Genomic DNA, 27,500 nt, shown 5'->3' with positions numbered 1-27,500 from the left:
TTTGACTCACCCTGTATAATTATTACTGAATTAATCGTTCCAAGTGGGAAACTGCAGGTGTATAGCTATTTAGTTCGAAACCACGGACTATATGATTTCTCTATACGTTAACTGAGCTGTTTGTTCAGTGTTCTGTATTGTCGGTTTTCGATCACTGACCAGGTCAGCACGTGGTATCAGAGCCGGTAAGACGACACGGTTACGGGGCGGACTCATTCATCTTTGTAAGTGAAAAAAAATAATAATGCCGGATACATTACGGGGGCATATTGAGTTTGGCTGAGATCAGATTGTGATGTATATACATGTAGTTAACAAGTTTTGGAATTTTGCACGATGTATAAACTAGTGAAGATTTACCGTAACACCATGTGGAAAATCTCCTTTGAGAAGAAGACGATCTCCCGAAGAAGATCATCAGAGCATAAATAAACTGAAAAGAACCCACCGGTTCTTTTTTAGAACCACACGTCTTCTCAAAACAGATTTTTCACAAACACCCACTAGTTCACATGTAGTAAAATATACGTATATAGATGTGTCACGCTTTCACTCAAAGTACATCTGGCAACGATACTGCGAATTTCGAGTCTTTTATACGTAAGGCCAAAAAAAAGTCTCCGGCATGGAGCTTGCCCAAAAAGTGGTGCGGCGACGCGGCTTCTTTTTTTTTTTACCTGATATTTTGCTTCAAATGTCGGCTGATGACTGCAAATGGTGCCCCTACTAAACTTAGTGCAAATATATGGGAGTGCAGAGAGGCCACATAAAGCTTATTCTCGACCATAACCCAATCTAAAAACACGTTAAAATTGTGCGGCAGCAGGATTCCAGTCAAACCAGTGAGTTTGGCGGTTTTGAGACATCATCTTTCATTGAAAAAAAAAACTTTCTCATTCTGCCGACGCACATGGCTACGGCGACGTGCGCGCATACCAGAAACCGGAGACTTTTTTTTTGGCCTAAAAAGAACACAGTGTGAACCGATGCAGGGTTTTGCCCAGGACATTTTATGTGTCTGTTTATTAAAAAACCCAAACTATAGTGAGGTCGGCGTAATCAAAAACATAATCAAAAATTTGGCTTACGTTTACACACAATAATTATGAACAGAACAATGTGTGTACAGTCAATTGTTTTAAACAGTCACTTGAAAATTACGCTGATCATTTTTTTTAACGTGATAATTATGATAATAAAGTATGGCGGTTATATTACTGGCCACGTTAACGTTTAGTGTTACTGAATATGCATGTCCTTATGGAATTCACATTAAAATATACAGGTCGGTTCATAGGCCCTGCTCAAGCGTATTCGAACCGAAATTTACCTAACGAAACGTTCAAGTTTAAAGTTGAGCCGGAGTTGAGCTTTTTACCATACGACGCGGTGTAGGCCTACTCTGTTGTGTCATCATCTAGATTTGAGCTTTATACAAGACAAGCTGAGCACGACACGATGAGCACGACACGCCATGGTTGGTACGCAGTTCTCTCTCTGCATGTCTGTTGGTTGCTATGGACTGGCCTTCTTAAAGGACTAGGAGTGATGTTGCCAACTCTTCAGGAGCAATTCAGATCACATACCTGGCTGGTTGGATGGATGGTAGCTATCATCAGTGGCGTCATCAATTTTATAGGTAATAGCAAAAAGGAGTAATTTTGCATGTCCGTTTTTGCGCTTCCATGAACAACAAAATTAAAACAAACTATTGTGTTGTGTTTTCAGGTGCAACGTCATTACATTCAAAGTTTTGGGGTTATAAGAAAACTGAAAATCTATACGTACTCGTACCAGGGCACGTATCTAAGTTATGTCGTTGTCCGTAAGTTACATTTTTGAGATTATAGTCGTCATGGCAGGAGGGCGATATAGTGAGTGGGTATTAACCCTAATTTACACACAGAGCCCTTCTATATAGTCTGTCAAAATAATTTTGGAATATTTCATAATTTCATTCATTTTAGGACCTCTTGCTGGACCACTGGAGTGTATGTTTGGCACTCGAGCTGTAGTTGCAATCGGCGGATTTTTATTGGGAGTGTCCATGATCGTCGCTTCGTCTACAACCAGTCTGGGACAGTTAACATTAATCTTAACACTTGTCGCAGGTAAACATTTCTTATGATACCCACAGTCCTGTACTTTTAAAGGCTTAACTTCGTGTTTAATTTAATAAGTATTCACCCTGCATGTGTCGCGAAGGCATTGAGAACATCACAACCCAAAAGACGTCGCACAAGTTTTCTTCTTCTTTTTTCATACTTATAACGCAGATAAATAAAAAAAATTCGTCTTTGCTATAAAACCCTTAAGTTCAATTTGGAATGTAGAAGCTTCTTATGATATACTGCATGTATAATATTATTGATAGCACATTTTGTGATTTACTTCTTGTTTTCCTACAGCGCCTGGCTTGAGTTTTGCCAATGTTCTGACCAGAGCATTGGTTGGTCGTTGCTACACATCAAACTACGCCACGGCTAACGGCATCGGAACATCAGGACACGCTGTTGGTATGATCGTGATGGCGCCCTTAACGCAACTCTTGCTAGACACATACGGTTGGAGAGGTGCTATAATGGTACTAGGGGCGTTGAGTCTACATCTTGGTGTGTGTGGTTTATTAATTTGTGAAACAAGGGATACAGAGAAAGATAACAATACCTATCAACCGATTAGAGGCATCTACGAGGATTTATCTCACAAAGATTCCACCCAACATTCGTTATTCCATTCATTCAAAGATGCCATCCTGTCTCTGAGTAGATATTTTGGAGTATCGGTCTTCTTGCAAGGCTCCTTCTGGATTGCCGCAGTCATTTTTGTAATTGCTCGCTTACCATGTGACCTGTGGCTTATCTACTTCGTGGCTTTAGCCCAAGCTAAAGGTTTCCCTGCCTACGATGCAGTGACTTTCACCTCAGTGGCTGGAGTGGGAAGCATCGTTATCTCAGTCTTTCTTGGTTATGTGGTAGACAGGGGGTTTGTGAAGCTGCGAATGGCGTTATTACTAACCATCATCTTAGATTCTGTGACACTGCTTGTCATTCCTTGGATGAATTCCTATTGGCTGATGATGGCTAATGCATTTGTCTGTCTTGGTGCGCATGGAACCACAATCTCATTCTCTGACGTGTACATCCGGGAAATGGTAGGAACGAAACACCTCATTCACGCTTTCAGCTGGACTGAGTTGATGTCCGCCATTTTTACAATATCTTTGGGATTCGTTCCGGGTAAGGAATGCAACTAAATCAAAAGACTTTTATCCTGTATGCCTATGAAGCACCTTTTGATTGGCCGAACTTTACAAAGAAAATGAAACTAAAGCAAACCTTTTCGTATGAGTTTTTAATTGACTAGTTTAATAAATTGAGGAAATCATGTCGTCATATTGAAGACTTAATGGAAACACAGAAAAACTACTACACCAAATGTACAACTGGAAATTGCATCTGTAATTTAGTAACGGAGCCGCACAACCGGTCTCCTAGAATCTATAAACTCAGCCAATTATTAGATCACAATGTTGGCCTTTCTGATATTTCTTCCCCCCTTTTTATTTGACAGGTTGGATTTACGACCAGACTGGGAGCTACGACCTTGCATTCGTCATCTTGGGATGTATATCAGCTCTGCCGTTGGCGGCGCTATTTATTGAATGGGGACTAATGCATTGGACATCGTCCTCAAGATGACACCCCACATATAGAGCTATTCTTTGGGACAGGCATTTTACAATGACCTCATCCATCAGGCCTATGGTTGAAGACAAGTAAATTATTAAATGCTTTTTCGGTTGATTTTATTGGCTTCTAGAACGCCTTTTAATCCATCCGAGTCGATGCTTTCTTAGAGATACAAGAAACGTCAATATTTATGCGCTCTTTTGTATATGTACAGACTATTCTAATGGGAGTATTAAAATATCATCCAAAACTGAAAGTAAACGTCTGTTAATCTACAGCTACTCACAACATAGGGCCTATGCATCATTTTAAAATCAATATTTGTCAGAAAAATATCACCCAAAGCTGATATGAACAGCACATGAACAAGGGCGGATCCAGAACACAATTTTTTTGGGGGGGGGGCCAAAAAAAATTTTGGTCCCCCCCAAAAAGTGGGTCTAAAAAATTACGGCGTGGGGTTCGGGGCCCGCTTAAGGGCCCCGAATTCTAGATGCTCTGTGGTGCGATCTGAGGCAATTTCTGACCACTTTAACCAATTTATTTTGAGGAAAAGATGGTGGTGTACTCATTGCCTGCCTTTATTGCGATGTCACATTAAAAAAAAAAAAATGGTTTCGTTTTGGGGGGGGCCATGGCCCCCTTTGGCCCCCCCCCCCTGGATCCGCCCTTGCACATGAATAGTCCGATACATTTAGTTACTTTTGTGAATGTTCCATGTCTCAGTCTTTGGACACATTCGCTGATAAAGCTCACGTAAAGTTAGAAGGGGGATATGGGGGGGGGGACAATAGCCGTCAGCATCAGAAACTCAAAATGTGCCGCGGTGTTATTTGATACTATAGGGGCACTCTTTTTCTCCTTTTTCTTCCATTTTTTTTTAAAATTCATATTTCACAAATGGGCATAAGTAAATCAACCGCGGACTTCTTGTAAGTTACAAGACAGCCCTCACAGAAAGTATGGAGACAATCAAGTAGCTTGGGTATCTGGTATCTCTCATGACAGTACTACACTCAAGGTGAGAGCTGATCTTGCTTAACACCGTCGCAGTAGAATCAACTTCTTGTGCCATTTTCTCCTTTCCAAAAATGCTGTAAGGGTGGATTGAAGACACGGATAATACCGATTACAATGATGAAGATCAGCCAGCAACTCAAAGTTTCGCACCAAAAATATTTTAATTTAATTTTCTGCAACTTCCTTTGCAATTGCCTTTAAACCAATCCAAATTAAATTGAAAAAAAGTGCATAATATAACTCAATATTATTTTTGTTACCATAAGGTAACCACAAATTTCGTTTAAAAGTTTCTACTGATTGACTGGAATAGGCCAAATTTTGGAGCGAATGAGATCGGTTTTCTGGGAAAACTAGAAAACTAGAAACAGTTTGGGTAACTAAGGCTACAAAATAAAGGTCACATGTAATTTTGAGCTGTAACAATATTTAAACGTATATCAATAATCCTAGATTCATGTCTATTTATACCCTGAAGGACGTCGCTACAAACAGCGCCCCCAATTGTACAAGAATGAGGAGGCTTAATGATACAGTCATAGAGTTATATTTAACGGGCTCATGCAATTAAACTGCAATCCTTGAAAAGGTACCCCTGCGTCCCATTTAACCTTATTTTCAATTTTCGTGTTTCCATTTTCAAGGGTATTTTGGTGCCTTTTTGGTTTTTATGCAAATTTCCATATTCATGAGCAAAAATGTGATGTTATTTCAGCATCAAGAGTTGGCAGAAATTTGGATATTTTGCTGTCATAAATTTAAACTTCTGCTCTTTGCTGATTCGTTGTGTCAGTTCATGGCAGTAAGCCAGTGGTGTAGCCAGGAATTTTTCAGTTGGGGGGGGGGGGGGGGGGCTGGAACATTAATATCAGGGTGCAGCATATAGGCCATGTAGATCAATAATAATTCTTTTAGAAACTCAAAATCTCAGTGGGGGGCGACCGGGGGGGGGGGGGGGGGCGGGGGGCGACAAGGTTTCATTGGGGGGGGGGGGGCTGTCGCCCCCATGCCCCCCGTGGCTACGCCACTGCAGTAAGCTAATGACCAAACTTTTCTCACACATTTTTTCAAAGAGCAAAATTTTGGTGCACAATTTGAACAGAATATCCGTAAAATTAACAAAAAGGGAATGTCAAATGGTTTTTCTGCATTGTAAGAGTAGAAAGTTGTACAAAATCAGTTCAACTCATGGACACTCTAAAAAAAAATTGAGAGCACATCCGCGTGTGCGCATAGTATACAGCAAGTGCGCCCTCAAGTTTTTTTTTAATGAAACTCTATGGATACAGTCCACTACCGCCCTCTATCAACCGTTCTCCTGGAAACCTGTAATGAAAACCTATCATCTGATACATTACAACATCGAACGCAAGCCCTTTCATCAGTATTATAGGCCTTTCTTTTGTTTGTAAACATCGGCGCCATTTTGTATGGGCTGCTGTAAGCGCATAAATTGAAGCCGTGGTTGGCAACATATTTTTCCCCCAAAAAGTCCTAATAACGCCATCAACACATAGTAAAAAAGCATGTGTAGCAATTATTTTGTAGCCTTGTTGAAAATGTTGTATTTTCAAGTATCAAATAATATTTTGGTGATCTGTAATAACTCTTCTTCACTTTTGCAGTGTCGGACCTCCCATAGTTTTGCAGGCCGTGGTTGGCACAAATGCAGTTTGCAATCCAAGCGCAGAAAGGTCTATTGTACCCGTCGGCATTTGTTCACTACCCTTGGCCTTTCACCCGACCAGGTCGTGGGGCTCGTGCAGGCAACAAAGAAATATGGCAATTTCCCGCCAGCGTATTTTTTTTGCAGCATACATCGTATTTTAACCAATCACATCAGCCACCCCGCTAACATGAATATTTATCACGCTCGTCGCTATGTGGATGGAAGACGCTAATGTTCTCGTGGTGTTTTTCCTTCAATTAAATTTATACCAACCAACAAACATATTTGATGAAAATTGACATGGGCCCCGAACCACACATCTTGCGATCTATAGTTCATTCCACTGTCCCGGTGTCACGGTCTCACTTCTCCGGCGTGCTAGCTTCTCCGAAAGGGAAATTTCGCTTCAACGCGCATGCACAAAATTGCACAGTGGTGTTCATTTTCGTCAACTTTATTTGTGTGCTGAGTTCTTCGGGGTTGTACTGCTGCACGTAATATCTTAGGATATTTGTATGCATTGGTTACAGGGTACTAGTCGAATCCAGAATTTTCGTGGCGCGCACAACTCCCAATATGAACCAAAAAAGACTTGAAATGCACATTTATTTAAAGCCTCATGGTTGCAAAAATAAAGACAAAATGGACCACGAACGAGCAAGGAACACGGACCAAGGAGTTCGTTTTTCCATGAACACAACATGCATGATGCTGGGAACACAAATCAGAATGCTTGCAAGACCATGGAATGACTTGACCCACAGGAAGTGTTACATAACACATTCTTAGGTGTCCCTCATAAATTTCCTCCCTCATGGGCTTGGTACTAGACTTCAGAATACAGCCCGAGGAAAAGTAAGCACAGCGGACACATGAGCATGTATCGTGCTCATGTGACGTGCACTGTAACGTGCTCAACTGTCCGCCGAATCGACCCGGAGAAGCTAGCACGCCGGAGAAGTGAGACCGTGACACCGGCACTAGGCCACTGTGGCAGCTCGACGAAAGCCGTTCTTTAACCCTGCGCAGCGTTTACAAGAAATTGTTATCCGAAGTCGCCAACTGCGTACCTTTGGGACGCAGGTACTCCCCCCACTACGCAAGACCCTATCCATGTCAAAACAACAAAAAGCCATGTGCCAGACAGTGTCCAGGCATTTGCCAGACAGGGCACTTAAAAGATAATTGACTGGTGGCTGCGGTTTGCGGCTATGAAGGGAGATGGCTGTGTCAAGTTACAGGTGTTTGTATAAAGTTTCATTGAGACTTGGCAGGAGGCCTGGTCCCAAGGTTGTTGACATCGCTCGGGTGAAACCCTGGCTGCAAAGTTCATTGAACCAGCTGATTTGGCATGGGTTAAATGAGGATTAGATGGAAGGTGAACGTCATTGTCCCTCATTTTTTTTCTCCAAAAAATCGGTCACCTGCGTACCCGGGGTACGCAGGTCACTCTGCACAGGGTTAAAATGCTTTAATGTACATGCATGACTGAGTGATATAGCAATGGTGTAACGTCATTGTTATTTTCTTGAACAAAAATACGAATGAACAAACATCGAATAGCTGAATATTCATGATGCACTGACGAGTAACAGCCGTTGACCAATTTGTTGTACGCAGTAATCATCCTTTTCCCTTATACATGAAAAATATGTAGTATCTTTTGAGTCACTTTTCAAAATGTTTAACAATACGTCAACAATTAATGGGCTCTAATAAATACAAAAAAATTCAGCGCTACATTCTATAATAGTTCCGTCCCTAAAACTGACCATATTAAAATTTTATGCCACCAAGTACCATGGTCTGTGCATTCGTTTCTTTTTCTTTTTGGCCTTACTGCATGTTTGCTGTCTGAATTGATGAGGTGAGCGTGCCCCCAAAAAAGCCCACTAAAATTACTTTTTATCATTTTAGTACACAAAAATGCTTACACGTGATGACCAAAGATCAGCAGTATCCTTCAAGGTGTTTAAGGTGAAGACATGTTTAAGGCAAAAAAAAAAGTCTCCGGTTTCTGGTATGCGCGCGCGTCGCCGTAGCCATGCGCGTCGGCAAAATGAAAAAGGTTTATATTCGATGAAAGATGATGTCTCAAAACCGCCAAACTCACTGGTTTGACTGGAATCCTGCTGCTGCACAATTTTAACGTGTTTTTAGATTGGGTTATGGTCGAGAATAAGCTTTATGTGGCCTCTCTGGACTCCCATATATTTGCACTAAGTTTAGTCGGGCACCATTTGCAGTCATCAGCCGACATTTGAAGCAAAAAAATCAGGTAAAAAAAAAAAAAACGCCGCGTCGCCGCACCACTTTTTGGGCAAGCTCCATACCAGAAACCGGAGACTTTTTTTTGGCCTAAGTGATGGAACGGAAGTTTATGAACAATACCGTAACCGCAGATGTAAACTCTCCCCACGAATACTCGAATAGGTTCCGGAGACACACAAACAGTCAACGCTTGTCTGAATGGTGCACAAAACTTAACAGTCAGTGTTCGTAGGGTAGGGCTATGTACTATGTAGGGCCTATATGCCGCACCCTGATATTCATATTCAAATGAAATGAGTGGTGTTGCACACATTAAGGGGAATTCCCTTCCTGACGAAATAGAAATCACCTGATGCGGGAAAGGGGGATTCAAATACAAAGCATTAAAGCTCTAGTCAATGTTTAACACGAGGAAAAGTTAGTAACTTATAAAAAAGGCTACAGGTTCATCTGAGTCAACAGCAGACTATCACGAGGGCTTTGAATTCCGGAATTCTTTTTGAACTTTTCGTTCAATTAAAGAGGATTTTTTTTTCTTTTCTATTTGCTCGCGATTTTATGGGCAGATGTTGTCCACATCATTTTGCAACGTCTGCTGTCATGTTAAATTTCAAATTTATTATTTTACAGTACTTCTCGGTGAAAACAGATGCGAGCTGTTTTCATCAAAAAGGCTTCTTAATTATTAAAATTGTCAAATAAACCCTAGATAAACAACATGAAACGCTATGTGAAATGAAAACTAGTGAAATCGAGACGGATCGTCGCTTCGTTGACGTCTCCAGTTTCGATGATCTATTACAAACGATAATTATTTTGGAGCTTTGGTTTCATTTTTTAATTTCATATCAATGTAAGTAAATATCTCGAACAAGGTCTATGGTATAAATGACATCCAGCCTGTTGAAAGAAAAACAATTAAACATTCAAAAATAACTACATCCATTATCAGTAACATAAACTACAAAGTTAACTTGGATATGTCCCTCTATCAGCTTAAAAACCCACCGACATGTATAACTTTATATCCGTGTGTAGTATTTGGAGCCTTTATGCGTTTGTTGGCCATCTTTACTGGATGTTCGAAGAAAAAAAAGGAAAAAAGGAAACGTTGTGTGTTTATTGTCCTAATGAATATTTATATTCATCGTCTTGATGTGTACATGTTTATTCATGAATTATCATTGGACATCGCACTTTATACTGCGAACTTTTGCTATGCACAGTGTACATGTTGTTGAGTTTATTGTACGACGGACCATTGATTGTATACAGTGCATTTTTCACCGTTCACACGCAATGTGAACGTGACCTGTTTGTAGGAGTACGTAAAGTAGCATGACCAGGGGCGTAAATCCGGGGGGGGGGTTATATCACTGATCATGTCCTTAATTTGATGGAGTTTTTAAAATTTAGCATTGATGAAGCTTTACCATGAAGAAAAAATATTTGATTTGAATGGAACAAAACTAAAAAGGCCTAAGTAAAACAAAGGTGCGATCAGACACAATGCGTCGTTGGCCATTCGCATTATTATTCTTTATGGCAAAAAATTACGGGACGGAGGCCACTATCTGGATTGAAAGATTTGCCGTTATGGGCTCCGTGCGCTAACAAAGAGGGCGCTAATTTACCACTTTTGAGATCCCCGTGGACGGGACACACCGTGCATGCGTGTGCGCACTGTACTGTACTGGTTCGCTCACGAAGTACGCACGACATCCTGAATGTGCCCAGTATGGTCTCCTGGACTAATTCCCACCCCAAATAACTTTGGATCATTCGAAATACGCAATGGATGGACCGGGAACCAGTCTAGGTCTCCACCAACTCTCCTTTTCTGGCCGTTGAAGGGGTATACTTGTGCACGGAGCCCTATATGCAGTTAAATAAATACTTGTGGTTTTTTTTTTCTTGTTTAATAAGTACATATACATGCACCCTATTTTGAAACCACCGTCAGTGTTAGTTTTCTTCAAAACAATACCATTTCAGGTGAAGTAATTTCACATGGTATTTGACACTAATCTAGCTACACTTTGAGCATTAAGCTTTCTTTCAATAAATCGGTGGGTACTTTTCGGGGTCACATTTGCAAAATTATTGTCCTACGTACCTTGAACTTTCTTTCCATACGACCCATACAGCGATTATTAGTCATGCGATATAGACATGCGCACTTTTCTTTTCTTTTTGCAAGTATTATGGGATACACGCCTTTCTGCAGGGTATAAGAGCATGCCCCATTCCGCCACTCCCTCACTCTGGTGTCTGGTCTCGCTAGCGTTCACTAGACTTGAGCTCAATTCTAGTTAGAGATCGTTTTTCCTTCCGAGTTTCTGAAATCAAGAGAAGAAGAATGTTTCGCTGGGTAGCTGCTGCTGTCTTGGTGCTGGGACTTGTGGGGTTCCAGATCGCCGACGCCATGAACGAGGTGAGTTGGTCACAGTTCTTCTTCAATCCCCCCCCCCCAAAAAAAAAACACCTTACGGTGATCATAAAGTTGATTTCGCGTAGTGTAAAGAAGAATATTTTTTGCCACATAACCAGACCACAATAGATGACCACAACCGTCCGTATTAAAGGTCAGGGGTTTCACAATCAGACAACTCCCAAGTATCGTTAGCCAAATAATGCTGGTATCGATTCATTATAACGGTTAATTATTCTTTTCCGCAACAAAGTCACAAATCGCAAATTGAATTGGTTTATAGGAAATAAAAAAGACAAAATTTGACATAGATGATGGTGATTCCTTCTATTATTGTTGCGGCATCGTTGTCATTAACAATTTTGTCTTTCCTAAACGACTTTGACACGCAGAAGTAAATTAAAAGTATTTTTTTTCCAGATATTTTCAAAAATTGTTTTTAACGGAACACTGTGCAATCGACTTGGATTTGGCAAATAGTGATATCTTTACCTTTAACTTGGTTCGATTCCAGCAAGGTGTCGAACTCGGCTTTTGAGTATCAGTCAGTCCCTTGAAACCTTTTTATTCTTGCCGGATTCTAGCTCTGCTCTTCTTTTTTCGTATCTTTTGCCTGATCTGCCTGAAACACCGTTAATTTGAAGACTAAAATATTATAAAATAAAGTGATTTTAAAGGCAATAACAATGACATAAAATCTATGAAATGTCTTGTGCCGCTATACTCGGAAAGGCATACACCTGACTAAACGATACGGGAATATTTATAAAGACATACAATTTTTTGTAACCATGTTCTTGTAAACGCGATAATCAATGTATCTATACATTATGCTGAGTTTAAATTTCTTTTGGATTGTATCCCCCGACTTTACCTCATGCATTTGCCCTCAGTATGGACTCAATTAAAACATTTCTATTTAGTTATCAAAAGTATAAACCATTCGTTTATATGTAAACCATTCATTTAAGTATCGACTGTATTGCCCCTCCCCCCCCCCCATTTTTTCGTCCCCGAATAAAACTGTAGCCTATATATGATTTTATAGCTCAGAATAGCTGATTCATTGACTCCAAACTCGAAACTGATGTTTAAATGGTAATCTTTTGCTAAAACAAATTGTTAAATTAAAGTATACCTCAAATCGCACCACAGAGTGTCTAGAATCGATTTTTTTTCGGGGTCGTTAAGTGGGCCCCGAACCGACCCCACGCCGTTATATAGGCTTCACCGGCTTCGTGCTCCCTTTAGCTCTGATCAAGGTATGCCCGCCCCCGGCCCCCATACTTTTGAAAAGCTTCATGCATTACAATACAAAGTGCTGTTACCTTAAGCGAAAAAAACACCTTGACGTTGCAAAAGATCCTGCAGCTTGACAAACTGAAGCAATTCAAAAGATTTGCCCCATTATTCAATTCAAAGTTGGCCTTACCCTAACGGCCTTGAAACCATTCAGGTTTCGTGGGAAAGGATTTTGTGGCAAATATTGGCCAGGGACGGGCATTCATTCCTGGCAAACAAGACGTCTGAGGCATGCAAGAGTGATTATTGTTAGCTAAATAAAAACCTGCACTATTTTTGAAAAATCCATTAAAGGTGGTCTGAAATCCCTAAAGGCACGTACGTTTTCTTACCTCCAGGTGTCTAGACATTAAAAAAAAAATCATGGCAGCGCTTACAACAGCAATCAATTAACACTGAGGGACACCTGAACTTACCATGATTGGAGGGACGGGGGAGGGGAGTCCAAAAGGGACAAAAACACACAGTTTTCCCGCCACAAAACACAATATGTCTTTAAGTTGTAAAAACATCGGTGAAGGTGAATGGATCGTGTAAAAAATCTGTAATGCAATGTACGCACTATAGTCTGAGTATCAGTCGTTGCCCAACTGAGCCTTAATTCTCTCTCTGTCTCCGGTCAAACGTCTGATACATCTAGGCATGCAAATTTATGCGACCCCGCGCGCCAGCCAATTGGAGTCCACACGACGTCATTTCATTCCGAAGTCTGGACTAAGCTGTTGATTGGTCAATTTGGATGCCAACAACGGGCATAGAGATATAATATAAAAAAATGGGGGGCCAAAAATGGTTTCGCTCCCGGAAAGTGGGTCCAAAAAGTTTCCGCCCCAAGTTAAACATGAAAAGCAAGGGAAGGGGTGAAAATGGTTTTCTTTTTAAAGTTTTGTGGGTGGTGTACGCAATGGCTGTCTTTTTTGAGACGTTACTTTAAAAAAATGCGTTCGTTGGGGGGGGGGGGGGCATGGCCCTGTTTTCTTTTTTGCATAAAAAAAGGACATTCCCTGAAAAGAGCTGTCCCCAAACACGAACAAGGTTATCGTTATTACTAGAGAGTGCGAACACTACAATTATGCATGACGTACCCAGAACTTAATTATTTTGGGGCAGCTAGCAGGGCTCACCAATCCCTTTCCGATCGACCGTTATGGCAATGTCGATACGCCAATGTTGAAATATCAGTTTCATTTAACATAACAAAACTGTAGGATCAGATTCACTTTATTTCTTAAATCAAGAGTTGCAAATTGTATTGTTTGTTTCTAAATGTTTGATTACATTTTCACAGGATGAAATGGAGTTGCTTGAACGTATGCTGGAGAGAGCTGAAGAAAAGAAGGTGGCAGGTATATAAACACATCCATATTTTTAAATGAACAAGGAAAAAGAATATGTAAAATAAATAACAAAGATAATAATAATAATAATAATAATAATAAAAGAACATTTGTAAAGTGCCGGTATCCGCCAAAAATAGGCGCTCATGGCGCTCGAGGAGAAAGTCAAGTTAAGACTGTGTGTTGTGAGAGTAAGCTTGTTTGTACAGGTGAGATTTTATGTTTGTCTTAAATGTTGTGATGGATGGAGATGATTTGATAGCCAGAGGGAGTTGGTTCCACACTCGGGCTGATGCTGCAGTAAAGGATCTGTCACCCCACAGAGTGGAGGTCCTGGGCTCGTGAAGCATCATGAGCTCACTGGAGCGGAGTCCGGTGCGTGCTGTTGAGTGCGGGTGGATGAGGTCGATGAGATACTCCGGCGCATTGCTGTGGAGGATTTTGAACACGAATAGGCCAAGTTTGTATTTAATTCTGTATGATACTGGAAGCCAGTGGAGATCTGCTAGTACAGGAGTGATGTGAGAATGTTTACTAGTGAGAGAGATTAGTCTGGCACTGATGTTTTGTAGTCGCTGCAAACGGTTTAGTTGATTTAGGTTAATGCCATACAATAGTGAATTGCCCATGTCAATTTTGGATGTGATGAAAGCGTGAACAAGTATTTCAGTTGTGTGTTTGTCAAGATATTTTCGTATGTGTCCGATGTTACGGATCGACATGCAGACTGATCTAGAGATTGATGTAAGGTGAGGTTCCATGGATAGAGATGAATCAAAGATAATACCAAGATTTCTGACTTGATTTGATGGCATGATGGTTGAATCACCAACCCTTATGGATGGAACATGATCGGCCAGCGTTCTGATTTTTAGGCGCGAATAAGTAGTGCACGCGCTCCACCTGAGCGCCAGAGTGAAACGCCACTGCATTATCACGCAGCTTTAATACTTTCATTTCTTTTATAGCCGGTGATAACTTGTCCTATATCGGTTCAGTAATCTTTTCTGCCGTTCTCTGATTTTGTTTTCAATGAAGGCGGCCAACCTCTCTCCATCGTGGGTAAGGTGACATGGCAGAGTTCTTCTCATGGTAGTTTTCTATACCCATCGTCAAAGGCCGTAGATGGAAGCTCCTCGACCGTCATGTATCCCGATGCCAAATGTTCTCACACTGGTAAGAGACTTTCGTCTTTGGAGTACCAAACCTAACGAACATTACAAAATTGAGGTGTCAACCGGCCTAGTAGAATGCGACAGTTATTTTTATTATTTTGTTTCAATCCACGATAAAATGATTTTAAAATATGACATGTTTACTTTGTTCCATTCTCTATTTCTTTTTCACGAAGAAATATCTAAATTAACAGTTAAAATAGGTAAATGTGGAGAAGGCAAGACCGAGGATGTAAATAATTTTATTATCACAAACAGTTACTTAAATACTCCTGAAAGAAATCATTCTTACTGAAAACAATGGACACCTTTATGGCACTTTCAGACAGTCATTTCTAGTTGTTTTCGCAACATCTCTGAAGTATATGCAATCGGCAATGTAAACAATCGACACAAATGAATTCGTCTTCAGGCCTACACCATATTTTACTTATTTTAACAATGTTCTTTTTATTTTCTGTCGCCCAGTTTCCAATTCGGAAAATCCGTGGTGGATGGTCGATCTCGGAGGGGAACACTGCATCAGCAAAGTCAACATTCTGAACCGTGGAGACTGCTGCAGTAAGTCATTATTATTAAACCCAAGGAAATCATGCGATAATTATGGGAATAATGTATAACCATATTACTTCCTGACCTCATTCCTCAAGGTTTGGGCTGTCCAATTTTAATTAATTTTCTTAACTGCGGACGATATTGCTGAAAATGGCTTGCAGTATACACCCCGTGTCCGAGAAATTGTGGCAACTTCTACAGTTTCATCCATGGTCTGTTTTGTAGGATTATAGGTCCATATATTAACAGCACCAAACCCGTTTTTGTATTATGGAAATTTAATTTGCAGGCGAACGTTTGCAAGGAGCTAATGTCCGCGCTGGTAACAGCCCCACTGCTACCGACAACCCGACCTGTGGCTCAGCTGTCACCGCTGCCCAAGCCAAACCACTCGGTGGTACCATCCAGATGGATTGCCCTACTCCGTTGAGGGCGCGCTACATCAGCGTTGATATCCCCCGTACGGGCACCTTGCAACTTTGTGAGGTCACTGTGGAGGAACTCTCCCTGGACCAATGCGAAAGTAAGTTTCATCAATAGCCGATGTGGTTCTTTCCAGAGTTGTTGGACCAGAAGGACAAGTCAACTGTTTTTTTTTAACTGACCGATGGCACTTGAGTGAGTGACTGACTGATTCAGAATCTTAAAATGTTCTAAAATTAGAAGTCTGGGCCCAGCTCGACTATTACTATTAGCCGAGTCTTGTAAGCAACTTTAAAATGTTTATCCAGTAAGCAGGTTCTCGTATAATATCGCTTATTTTGGTTCACCAAAGCTATCTCGGCGAATCAAACAAGTCACTAAAAAGATGTCGCGTCCCGTTGGAAAGTTCGAACCTCTTTTGTCCATACTGAAAGTAGCATGCCATATCAAATTCATAATTTGAGGTTTTAAGTCCTACAAACGTCTTTCTTCTCATAAATAGCGGAGGCGTTCAGTATCGTTGACCATCCAGCCTCGCAAAGCTCTGAACAAGGCTCAGGACGATATCCAGCGGGCAAAGCTGTTGACGGTAGCTCATCGACCATCATGTACCCCGATGCTAAATGCTCACACACAAGTAAGATGAATCCTCGTTTAAAACATCGACCAATCAGAGATCCATGTTTGGCTCATAAATATGTTCGAAGTGTAAAAAAAAGCATGACCGAATGAATCTCATTTGAAACATCGACCAGTGAGAGAAGCGAAGTTGGCTCACAAATATGTATGAGGTGTAATAATAAAAAAAATCGTGCATGCATGCATCCTCATTTGAATCAGCAACCAATGAGATAAGTGGGTCTTGCTCATTTTATGTATGAAGTGTAACAATTTCCACTAAATATCACGACTGAATGAATCCTCATTTGAAACATAGACGAAAGAGAGAAATGGGTTTGGCTCAAAAATATGTATATAGTGTGATAATTTCCACTAAACATCATCTGCGGGTTGGCGTGAAAGAGAAAAAAACACAAAAGATTCAAATCACCACAACCACACACAGTCACAAAAGACTGTCCATCTCTTATAAAATGGCACAACACATACAAAATAATACTGGTTCTAGCTGGAATAACGATTTGTTGATTTTTTTTTTTTAAGGTCAGGAGGAGAATCCCTGGTGGAGAGTCGATCTCGGTGGTGAGGAATGCGTTACCAAGGTAACCATCCTGAACCGTGGAGACTGCTGCAGTAAGTATAACAGTATCTTCACTAAAGTCACTCGACGCAAAAGTTGGGATCTTTACAGAGAAATGTGACTCTTTGTTTCTTGCGTATGCATACAACGATGCCTTTTTGGTGGCTTTACTAGCTCTACTCACAAATACCTCCCAGTACATTTTTTTTTGTATTCAATCCACAAAAGTCATGTTGAATTGTTTTATAATGTACAATTTCTTTTTTTACAAGATAAGCAACGAATGTCCACATTCACTGAAGTCAGTAAATTTACCCTGTAATTTATTTTGGCTAATAACGATCAATAGCAATATTAATTGACAGTTTGAAATACAATGTATTAAGTCCTTTTCTTGAACAAGCTACAAACCTAACAGATAAACAAAACAAAAAATTACAAAACAAAAGCATGACAGGTATCATCCTTTCAATTGCTATTCCGTTCTTTTAATTTATTTACAGGTGAACGTCTGCAGAACGCCATTGTTCGTGCTGGGTCAAACGAGACCCCTATTGGGAACCAGGCATGCGGGGCACCAATCACCGCCGAACAAGCCCAACCATTGGGCGGTACAATCGCGGTTGAGTGCGGTCGACCGCTGAGGGCGCGCTACGTGAGCGTCGATATTCCGGGCACTGCAGTTCTTCAACTCTGTGAGGTCTACGTTGAAGTGCATTCTTCCGGACAGTGCTAAGAATATTCACCGTCACCTCGTCACCCGATTTCGAATTAGACCCGTTTAAAAATCATGACCCGACTACGAATTATTTTACGATAACGAATTGAGCCTGTTTATTATTATGTTTTTTTAATTGGTGGATGGGTTCTTCCTTGCTAAATTCTAAATAAAAGTAAACCTAACAAGTGACTTTGTTGTTTGCCTGAATGACGCGTGAAGGTGATGTCATACAGAGCCAAGTTCTTTACTTTGTCAACGATATGGTTCGACATGTCTGTAACTTCCCACAAGAAAATTCACATCGGACTACTCCTAAAACGTTTACCAATTATCAGTCCTAGGTTTGACGACTGTCTCAGTACATGTACATTGAATAAACTTTGGTTAATTGATTGGACTATTCTGAAATTTATTTGGAATATGAAAATAACTCAAGAAATGATCAGTCAGATTGTTTCTCTACCCTGACTTTGGTGATTCGATTTCCACAAATTCAGTTTGTGATTGGTTTATTTTTGTTTAGCTAACGATACGAGTTGAAGACTACATCGCTTAAAGTTGGTGGTGGTTAAGGTCTTATTTTACAGCGTTTTATTGCAACTTTTATTTGTGATTGGTTTATTTTTGTTTAGCTAACGTTACGAGTTGAAGACTACATCGCTTAAAGTTGGTGGTGGTTAAGGTTTTATTTTACATCGTTTTATTGCAACTTTTTTTCAAAACTTTTTAACGCAGTTTTCATTGCTTTATTACTGCTCTTTTATTCTTTTTAATAATTTGGTGCATTCTTTTGAGTAATAAAAAAAATGTTTACTAGCATGACATCCCTTCTCTGATTTATCTATATTCTTAAAAGTGAGGATGTAAAGGATCATAGTAAAACTTACTACTTGGAGGCGACCTGACACAATTCATGAAGAAAAATCATTGAGATGTTCCGGCGTCCAATCAAAGTGTTCAAATTAATTTCCTCCATTCTTTCCTTCAAACGTTACTATATGGTAATTTGTATGTCAAGGATATGTTTGTTGCAAGACAAGTGCACCTTAGTTTAAAAATAAAATCTGACGCGTGCATTTTGGCATTGATTTGGTAGGGCCTACTTAACTTAGCTATACTATTATAGGTTGATGAAAACAATTCCTCTTCAGCAATTTATGGTTGTAATCAGAGGCATATTAGTCGTATATGAACTCATTGCCGGTTGCCATTCACACATTAAATGGCTTCGTTTTTGTATGTTGGATGCACTAGTGTAGCGCTGTACTTTTAAGTACTAGTCCGATTGCACACTGGATTACACAACATTGCTCCATACGTGGTACGGAAGCTTCGCAAGGAATGTTAAATATTTCCCCTCGGCCGCAAGAGGCAAAAATATAAAGTGCATGCAAAGTGAAGATCAGCCAACAAGAATTACGGCCAGTCCTGCAGCCAATCTTGTATATTATCATCGTCTTTTTGGTCGCTGGTTTTGTTGTCTGAACGAAAAAGTGTTGCCTCAAGATGTTGACCTGTTGCAACTGGTCACCTTCAGACTCTTGAGGGCGCAGCTACTCCAGTGTCTATTTCGAAGTGAACACGGCGATAAAACATGTGCCGATTACGATCAACTTCTCCAACTGAACATTATAAATAAATGACCATTATAAATAAAGTTCAACCCCAGAAAGGTCTATTTGTATAGATGAAACTTGGCCCTGACGCTTCACAATGAAAATTGACTTGAGACTTAATATCCTTTTCGAGGTCGTGACAAAATCAAGTTAGCTTATATGTAGTAAAACGATGCTGCAAAATACTCTGCATTAATACAGCAGCATGAGGTGACCCGTTGAAACTGAAAACTAGGTATTGGTGCCATATGTATATAGGCCTATAAAAGGACGACGGTGTAATGCACCAGTGGCTATCAATTTCGCATTATCTGCACGCTTTGAATGGTGTACAGCACAGCCATGCGTTAATTTGTTTTTCTTCAGAAAATCCAACACAAAACAAAACAAAACATATCAGTCTGACCTTTCAGCTTATTCATATCTTACCGGTTTGTTTTAATAGCGATTCATCGTGCACCAAAGAAAAAGTGATTTAGAGAGGTGACTCGAATTAGCCTCCACCACTAATATTCAGTTTAGAATTAAGTTTGTTTCAAACGTTTGATCAGGGAAGATTTGAAAAGGTTTTTACGCTGATATTCACATAACACTATAACACGGCATTGACACCTTTCACCATACCATTTGAAAAGAGACATTTCCACCACCAAATTCAGTAAAGTTGACCCAGTTAATAAAAGTACGTCATAACTAATGCACTAAGACAGGTGCGTGTATATTTAGCCTTAAATATCTCATTGTAATTCAGTTGTTCACAAAACGGCTGTTGTTGATGATGCATCTCAAACATCATTGATAATTATGACATAGGCTACTTGCTTAGATGGATGAATATCATACGCCACAACCATTATGTTCAAATTGTTGGTAGATATTTCTACGACGAGAAGAGTATACTCTCCGAAACGTTGAGTTTCCCCCGGTTCTTCTCAGAAACTCACAAACTCACAAAAGTGATTTGTCACATATAGTGCTACCGTAAACCATTATCTTATGGACATTTCTAGGTGTGTTTATATGCATTGTAGTGGCCAAATGATGACTACTTTAAATCAAAAGCTCCTGGGGAGGGGGTACGTATACACGTAAATAACCAAGTTACCAATTACAAAACTCATTTTAGAGCTTATTATACCGTCGTGATAAAACTACTACATGCATGCCTTCATGATTCAAAGTTAAAGTTAACAAACTGATAAAATTGCCATATTAATGCCAAAGATCAAGAGGCGTTTCCGAGTCACAATTGTTGAACCTAGTCGGTGGGTTGCACACAGGAGAGGCTTTGCTCCACCTGTGCAATCACATCGGATGTAGCCTCTGTCGCCCCACTCTGTACGTTGATGTCAGCCAGCTGCAAAGTACCAGAACCGTAGGTATCAGCAAAGATGACGTAATCCTTTCCTACATGGACCTGAGTATTGCTACACAAGCCGTAGTCCCAGCCGAAGCCTCCTATGGTGACACTTTTTGGCCCGGTGTCGATCAAGCCATTATAGAAGCACTCGACTTCAAAGGTAGCTGAGTAGATACCGCGGCCGCCTGATCTGGGTGCGTTTGTGCTGGTCACCTTACCCCTGAATACAACCGTTGCTTGTTGAAGCCTATCCTGGAAACTCTCAGGCCTCCAAAAGGCGGGAGGAGAACAGGCGTGGCCAGGAGCAACGGCAGTGGCCAGACAGATCAACAGAATTACACCTACGCCCTGCATGACTGATGTGTCTCAAAAAACCTGTACCAAACAGACGGGAAATAATGAACTTCCAAAAAAAAAAAACCAGTCAATTTGATTATCCTTACACACAAAATTGTTTGAATGGCATAACTTAACAAATTTGTCACCATTTCCCCACGACTGAAAAAAAACTTACCCTGTTTTGACGAATGAATGAGGCTTGCAACAGGATTGAGAAGTTGGATTTCTGCTCGATCTGAAACCAACGTCTTCAACTGAAGCACAAATCGGACCATTATTTTTTATATAGAATGTTCATCTCAGTTTGACACCTGTCAATGAAACCTTAAACGCAAAAAGACAGTCATAAAATACAGTCAGAACTTGAAAATGAGAACATGTATCCGTCTGTTGAGGGCTTGTTATTAAAAGGCTGTCAGACACTTCTCCATCAGATTATCATGTTGCATGTTTTTGTCTAGCTGGCCTAGACGGAGCCACACGGATGTCGATGACTCGGAAAGAATAATGCCAACTGAGCAGCACGCTTCTCAGTGGAATACGATATAGATACAAATGACTGAAGTGGAACTTGTGCAGTTTAGTTGCAATGGTTTGTACGTTACAAACCAACGCCCACTCGAGAGCGACAGTCAAATTCAGTGAACCTTATGACAGGTATGGGTGACACTTCTGACAAGTGACAGAGAGTGTTGTAAAGATACCACTTAATTAAAAACGGTCCGTCAACACCTGTAGGCCTATCATATTAACAAGGCTGCCAATGTAATTCCGATTTAATGAGGAATCTTTTAAATTTGGTATGGTTAGAGAATAGAGACATAAGAATTTTGTTCGCTGTCTGCGGGCTAATACATTGGATATATATTATCATTTGAGAAAATAATGTCAAATTGTCAGACACAAATTTTTGAAGAATTTTGCACAGTACTGGTTCTTGAGAGACCAGACATGAAGAAGTATGGCTATATAGTTACTTTAGATTTATATTTTCATTGATTATTTTGTACAGTCCCGACGGACAATGACCAGGCACGGCCCATGGTATGGCTGACAAGACTTTACCAGGTACAGTCACGGTACAGTCTATAGCTCCACACGTGACACCATGAAGGCCGATACTGAGACAAGGTACCAGGCTAATCACGGAGGATATGAATGATCTAAAATATAGCACTTCTTTCTTTGACATCCAATGGAGTAAGTTGTTGATTTCAACTTTTTAAAAATCTTTTTCATCTCAACGGTTTTTTTTAACCTCGTTAAAATTTCGCCGGCAGATGGCGTGTCACGCTGCTCAACGGACTATGAATAAAACGAACTACCTGATATATTTTAGATCACTCAATAATATTACCAATGATTGTTATTGGATACATTTTTTTGTCATTGATTCATTGGTCCTTATTGCTGGGATTAATTAATTGGAAATTAAATACAAAAGAAGTTATAGTATTACATGCCGACATACAAGAAGACAATTAAACTGTCAAAATACTAGTTGTCAATTCAAGTTAGTGTTCGAATTCTGCCAGCTTAATTTGAAGCTATACACTTGATAGATGACAGAAACTGTGGTTTTCATGAGCTGTTATTTCTTCAGCTCAACTCAAAGACGTTCTCTTGTTTCAATAACAGGTGGTCACCGCAGTTTCGTGTAGTTAAAAAACTTATATAATGGTCGCCGAAAATGCATTTGACACCAAATTTGGCAGTCGGCGCGAAGAGACAAGTAACGTGCAAGAAAACCAAAGTAAGTGTGACAACTTTCAAGGGTGTTTTAAAGGGAATATACATCATTTGCTTTTGCTGTAATTTTCAGAAATGGATGGAATTGGGGGGTTGGAAATATAGAGCAAATATAGTTTCACTGACTTTTTTGAGGTTTTGGGTTCAAAAATGCTATAAAAACCAAGAAAAACAATCATATTCCTGTAGTCTGGTTCTCTGACTCCATATAAGAAGAAACAGAGCAGTTTACATACATTGGGGAATTGTAAGGTCAGGGAACCAGTCTAGCTAGCTTGTACCCGTTCATAGGTGTGTAATCGATTGCAAACAAGTGCGATGGTCAGTTGGGGCCAGTATTTGAAAAAAAAGCCAGTTTTTTCCCAACGCTGGTCGGCCGACCAGCGTTGGAAATTGATACAAAAATACCACTTTTCTTGAAAATGACAGTATACAAGGTGCCATGATTTTACAGGATGCTTTACACTGTCATTCACTAACAGTCCAGCAAGGTATTTCAAAATGATTTGGTAGTTTTATTTTTTGATGTTTGCAAATGTTGTTTTTTCCCTTTAACTGTGAATGATTTTGTTTTTAAAGTAAGTTTTGAAATTGACATAAATCACTATATAGTGTCAAGAACAAAAAGGCGGAACCCAATATCGAGGACGTAAAAACGGTATCCATAAAAGCAAAATAGAACAGTTTATTGCAAAGGCGAATTGATCTTTTGGCGAATTGATCTAGATTTTTAATCGAAGCTGGGCGAGCCCTGATTTTCTCGATTTGTTTTCATACACGTTCTTATAATTGTTTTCCACAGGGATCAAAAATGGAGAAAACTAGCCTGAAGGCAGTGCTTTTTCTTATTGCGGTCAGTCTGTGCTCAGCATGCACGTATGTCCCTTCACCACCTCAAGGTATCGTGCAGCGCATGTCACGAGCACAAGCCGCCTTCAAAGGTAAAGTCGAGGCGATCCATCCCTGGCCGACCACTTTCCGCTGGTACGCCGGATTCTACAACGCCACCTTCGACGTAGAGTGCGTCTACAAGAACAAAGAAGGGGGTCCTCAAGTCACCAAGACTGTCACCGTGTCTATGTTTGGTGATAACGGGGCCATGTGCTCCCGAGCTGACGTAGAGGTAGGTGAGGAGTACGTGGTGCTTGGTGGGGATCGCTATGATACTGGGGCACTGAAGGTCTGGAACGTCAACTTTCAGAGTGGAGCCGAGGCAGTAACTCCACATGTCATGGAACAGGTGGAGGGCGCCTATACCTGCGAATCTCCCCAAGCCTAATCGGAGCTCTATGCTCGTCATGGACAGGAAAAGTCGTATGATGTCATTATAGAGAGACGAAAAACGGGACCTCACTGACTTAATCTCGCATACAAGTTTACTATGGAGAAACGGCTGTGCATGCATACCCTTTAGGCCTATTCATGGGCGCCGCGAGGGGGGGGGGGGGCAAGGGGGCACCTGCCCCCCCCCCCCGAAAAAAAAAAAAAAAAAAAAAAAAAGAGGCACGAAGACAAAGTGGTGTAAATTTAATGAGTTTGGGGAGGGGGGGGGCAAAATGTCCCTGCCCCCGTCTAAAACTGATAAATCGAGAATGTGTTGAGAAATACAAGCATTTTTTGGCCAACAAAATGTTTTGCCCCTCTCTAGAAAAAATCCTGGCGACGCCCATGGGCCTATTGCAAACCTTTTTTTGTCTTTGAAAGAAATCATACCTCTAACTGCTCCCTTTTTTAGATGATGACAAGACACGTGTTAAATCGATTTAATTTTAACTTCTAATGTCATTTTTTTCAAATAACATTCTATTTTGACAGCTTATTTAGCAAAGTTGTGTTTTTATATCCCAAGGTCATGACTTTTTGTAAAAAAAAAAATACTTATTCAGCAACATATATAGGACACCTGTCAACAAAAAGGGCACTCTTAAGTATTTGGGCGTAAGCGCTGGAGAAAGAAGGGCATTTGAACGGAAAAGAGCAGTATTACAAAATATGTGGGGGGGGGGAATACCCCCCGCTGCTGGCTACGCCCACAATAACTTGAGATGTGCGTGGCATAACCACGTGCATGGAATGAGGGATTGTATATTAATTTAAAGATTTGGTAGACTTCAACGCTCTATAATTGACAACTTTTGATATGATCCCTAACCCTTGTGACATAAGTTAAAAAAACAGTTTATCATTCAATTTGGTTTTTAATGCGAGATATAGATAAAACAGTGAACAATAAAGCGTAAAGCAACACAGTGTGCATAGTTACAAAACATGATAGTCATTTTGTGTCGATAATAATATTATACAAAGGCCGCTTGGGCAAGGTCCATGGCACACCACTACTGAAGCTACATAATCATGGATTAGGTGATTAATGGTCAGTATATAAACCTTGGTTGGTATTTCGAGAGGCATTGAAGACCGTCAACATGCTTGCCTTGACGGGTCTAGCGCTCGCGCTCCTAGCGCTTCCCGGCGTTTTAGGGCAAGAATCGCGCTGCGCCGCTAACGCCACTCACTCCATCCACGACTTCACGCTGACTACGATCGATGGCGCCAAACAGATCACCCTGTCTGACTACAAAGGGAAGATCGTGATCGTCATCAATGTGGCCAGTTTCTGAGGGTTGGTCTTCCAGTACCCCTTGCTGAATGCACTACGCGAGGAGTACCCTGACGACTTGGAGATTCTTGCTTTCCCGTGTAACCAGTTCCGCTTGCAGGAGCCGGGCTCCAACAGCGAGATCATGCCGCTGTTGCAGCACGTGCGCCCGGGCGGGGGCTATGTGCCCAACTTCCCGATGTTTGAGAAGTTGGAGGTGAACGGTGAATCGGAACACGCCTTGTACACGCGGCTGAAGGTGAGTACAAAACAGCTACTTTCCTATTTTTACTGTGCGTCTACCAGCTCAAACTATATGAAATCAAAGTGGTTCATGGCGGTTTGTCCTTAACCAAGATCACAATTGCTCCTCCATCCACTGTATGTTGCTGTCGTGTCATCACATTGTCTGCATCATTAAATGACTATAAGCTACTCTGAATATTTCCAATAATCGCTTTCTGGGGCGAGTTACATCCGTGCTTCAAAAGTGAACTTGTGCCCATGCGTCGAATTTCTGTCAACCATCTTAAATTTGTTTGTTGGTTGTTTTTTTCCTCAGAGTGTCTGTCCTCCCGTGAAGATCGACATCGGCGACCCTGAGCAAATGTTCTGGTCTCCCATCCGCGTAGGCGATATCACCTGGAACTTTCAGAAGTTTCTGATCGACGCTGAGGGCGTCCCATACAAGCGATACAACCCATCGGTGATTCCTGATCAGCTGAAGGACGATATCGAGTTGTTGATTACTATGAGAGATATGGCAACCTCGCCTCCAGAACCTGAGGACAAAACAACACAAAGTAGTGGGGCAGCCGCTCCCAAATTTTGGTAGACGAAAATAGTGTCTTCAAACTGGCCCTTTTTATTATGGGAATCCATTATGTCCTAAATATAAGAACAAATGAATACTAATTGTTTAACAAATTTATAAATGATGTAAGAAATAATTGTAAAAATAATGTTCGTTTGTGCTAAATGTGTTTGATCCTGATTTGGGTACAACATTGACAAACTTTTGATAAACATTTTCTACCAGATTTTTTTGAGAGATTTCGTTATTTCGACTGAATGTTTGTGTCACATCACAGCTGATGACGAGCCGTTTGTAAATGCCACAAAATGGCGGGCGAGCGGTTTTGATGCTTGTTCAAACGCGCATGCTCTTGTGCATTCGGGCATGCGCAGTTCGGACAACTGTGGTCAAGCAGACGCTTGTCGAGCTAACGAAATCTTTGGCTATAAATATTATAGACTTTGTTTATCGATCATTCAATATGAAGTCAAAATTGAAATAAATGTTCCAAAGAACCTGAAAGCAAACGGAAAATATCTGTACTTATAGTTTATTTTTCTGTTTCAGTTTATTTTCGACACTCCCCCTCCTTATTTACGACACTCCCCCTCCTTATTTAGCATGTCGAGCGCATGTTCTAAATCAATCGCGGCTGGCATCATGGCATGACAGTATACTCCCGCATTCTACTTGGTAAAACTCTGGCGATATTTGGTAAAACTTTGCGGACTGAGTTACAAGGGGCCAAAACCTGCAGTCGGGGATCAAAAATTTGCAAATCGTCATAGATTTTTAAACAACACTGAAGATTACATTTATTATTATTATCAGATGTTACTTGGACTATGCCACTGCTCTGGTGATAAATTTTTTTTTGTTATCTGCCTGGATAACAAATGATTGTTGGTGCTATAATAAGTTGTACTGCAAACAGGAACTGTATCAGACTAGGACAACGCCCTCAAGTGGTAAAGGTGACATTTTCAATGCTGCAAAATTCTGACGCGAGAATTTGACAGCTTCGTTCCAGTTTTCGATCAGCAACGGCATCCATTCAGTCATTTATTTTAGACATTATGTTTTCCTTCCTCCATGATTCAACAAAAGACAATTATAATGAAGACAATTTTCTCTCATTCAGTCGTCATTACGACACTTTTAAAATCAAAAAGAATCGCGCGTTCATTATTGACTGTCCTGTTTACTTTTAGCAAACAGCTGCTCCACGTAATAAGACTAATTAG

The 27,500-nt window shown here is 40.6% G+C and overlaps 4 protein-coding genes and 1 long non-coding RNA gene across 5 annotated transcripts; 4 read left to right on the top strand and 1 right to left on the bottom strand.

The window, feature by feature from the left end:
* Nucleotides 1–1,409: 1,409 nt before the first annotated feature.
* LOC119731831 (monocarboxylate transporter 12-like) lies at nt 1,410–3,910 on the top strand. Its single transcript, XM_038205108.1, has 4 exons — nt 1,410–1,639; nt 1,968–2,111; nt 2,409–3,239; nt 3,574–3,910. Exons 1-4 carry the CDS (start codon nt 1,459–1,461, stop codon nt 3,699–3,701), a joined length of 1,284 nt encoding a protein of 427 aa, XP_038061036.1. The 5' UTR covers nt 1,410–1,458; the 3' UTR covers nt 3,702–3,910.
* Nucleotides 3,911–10,902: 6,992 nt separating this feature from the next.
* LOC119731747 (pentraxin fusion protein-like) lies at nt 10,903–18,621 on the top strand. Its single transcript, XM_038204988.1, has 8 exons — nt 10,903–11,086; nt 13,674–13,731; nt 14,761–14,898; nt 15,366–15,458; nt 15,742–15,975; nt 16,378–16,512; nt 17,040–17,129; nt 17,580–18,621. The coding sequence occupies exons 1-8, from the start codon at nt 11,012–11,014 to the stop codon at nt 17,810–17,812; spliced, it is 1,056 nt and encodes a 351-aa protein (XP_038060916.1). The 5' UTR covers nt 10,903–11,011; the 3' UTR covers nt 17,813–18,621.
* A 1,199-nt stretch (nt 18,622–19,820) lies between these two features.
* LOC119731748 lies at nt 19,821–21,398 on the bottom strand. The gene is made up of 2 exons (XR_005271489.1): nt 21,288–21,398; nt 19,821–21,148 (listed from the first exon to the last, which is right to left on the bottom strand). It is a non-coding gene; the product is annotated as an uncharacterized LOC119731748 (long non-coding RNA).
* A 1,389-nt stretch (nt 21,399–22,787) lies between these two features.
* LOC119731746 lies at nt 22,788–24,329 on the top strand. Its single transcript, XM_038204987.1, has 2 exons — nt 22,788–22,865; nt 23,664–24,329. The coding sequence occupies exons 1-2, from the start codon at nt 22,803–22,805 to the stop codon at nt 24,138–24,140; spliced, it is 540 nt and encodes a 179-aa protein (XP_038060915.1). The 5' UTR covers nt 22,788–22,802; the 3' UTR covers nt 24,141–24,329.
* Nucleotides 24,330–25,164: 835 nt separating this feature from the next.
* On the top strand, nt 25,165–26,798 carry LOC119731745 (glutathione peroxidase-like). The gene is made up of 2 exons (XM_038204986.1): nt 25,165–25,719; nt 26,023–26,798. The coding sequence occupies exons 1-2, from the start codon at nt 25,288–25,290 to the stop codon at nt 26,293–26,295; spliced, it is 705 nt and encodes a 234-aa protein (XP_038060914.1). The 5' UTR covers nt 25,165–25,287; the 3' UTR covers nt 26,296–26,798.
* The last annotated feature ends 702 nt before the right edge of the window (nt 26,799–27,500 follow it).

The sequence above is a fragment of the Patiria miniata genome, unplaced genomic scaffold, assembly GCF_015706575.1.
Source record: "Patiria miniata isolate m_02_andy unplaced genomic scaffold, ASM1570657v1 HiC_scaffold_24, whole genome shotgun sequence".
NCBI lineage: Eukaryota > Metazoa > Echinodermata > Asteroidea > Valvatida > Asterinidae > Patiria > Patiria miniata.
The sequence above is the reverse complement of the archived record's forward strand: the minus strand, read 5'-3'. Positions and strand labels throughout refer to the sequence as shown.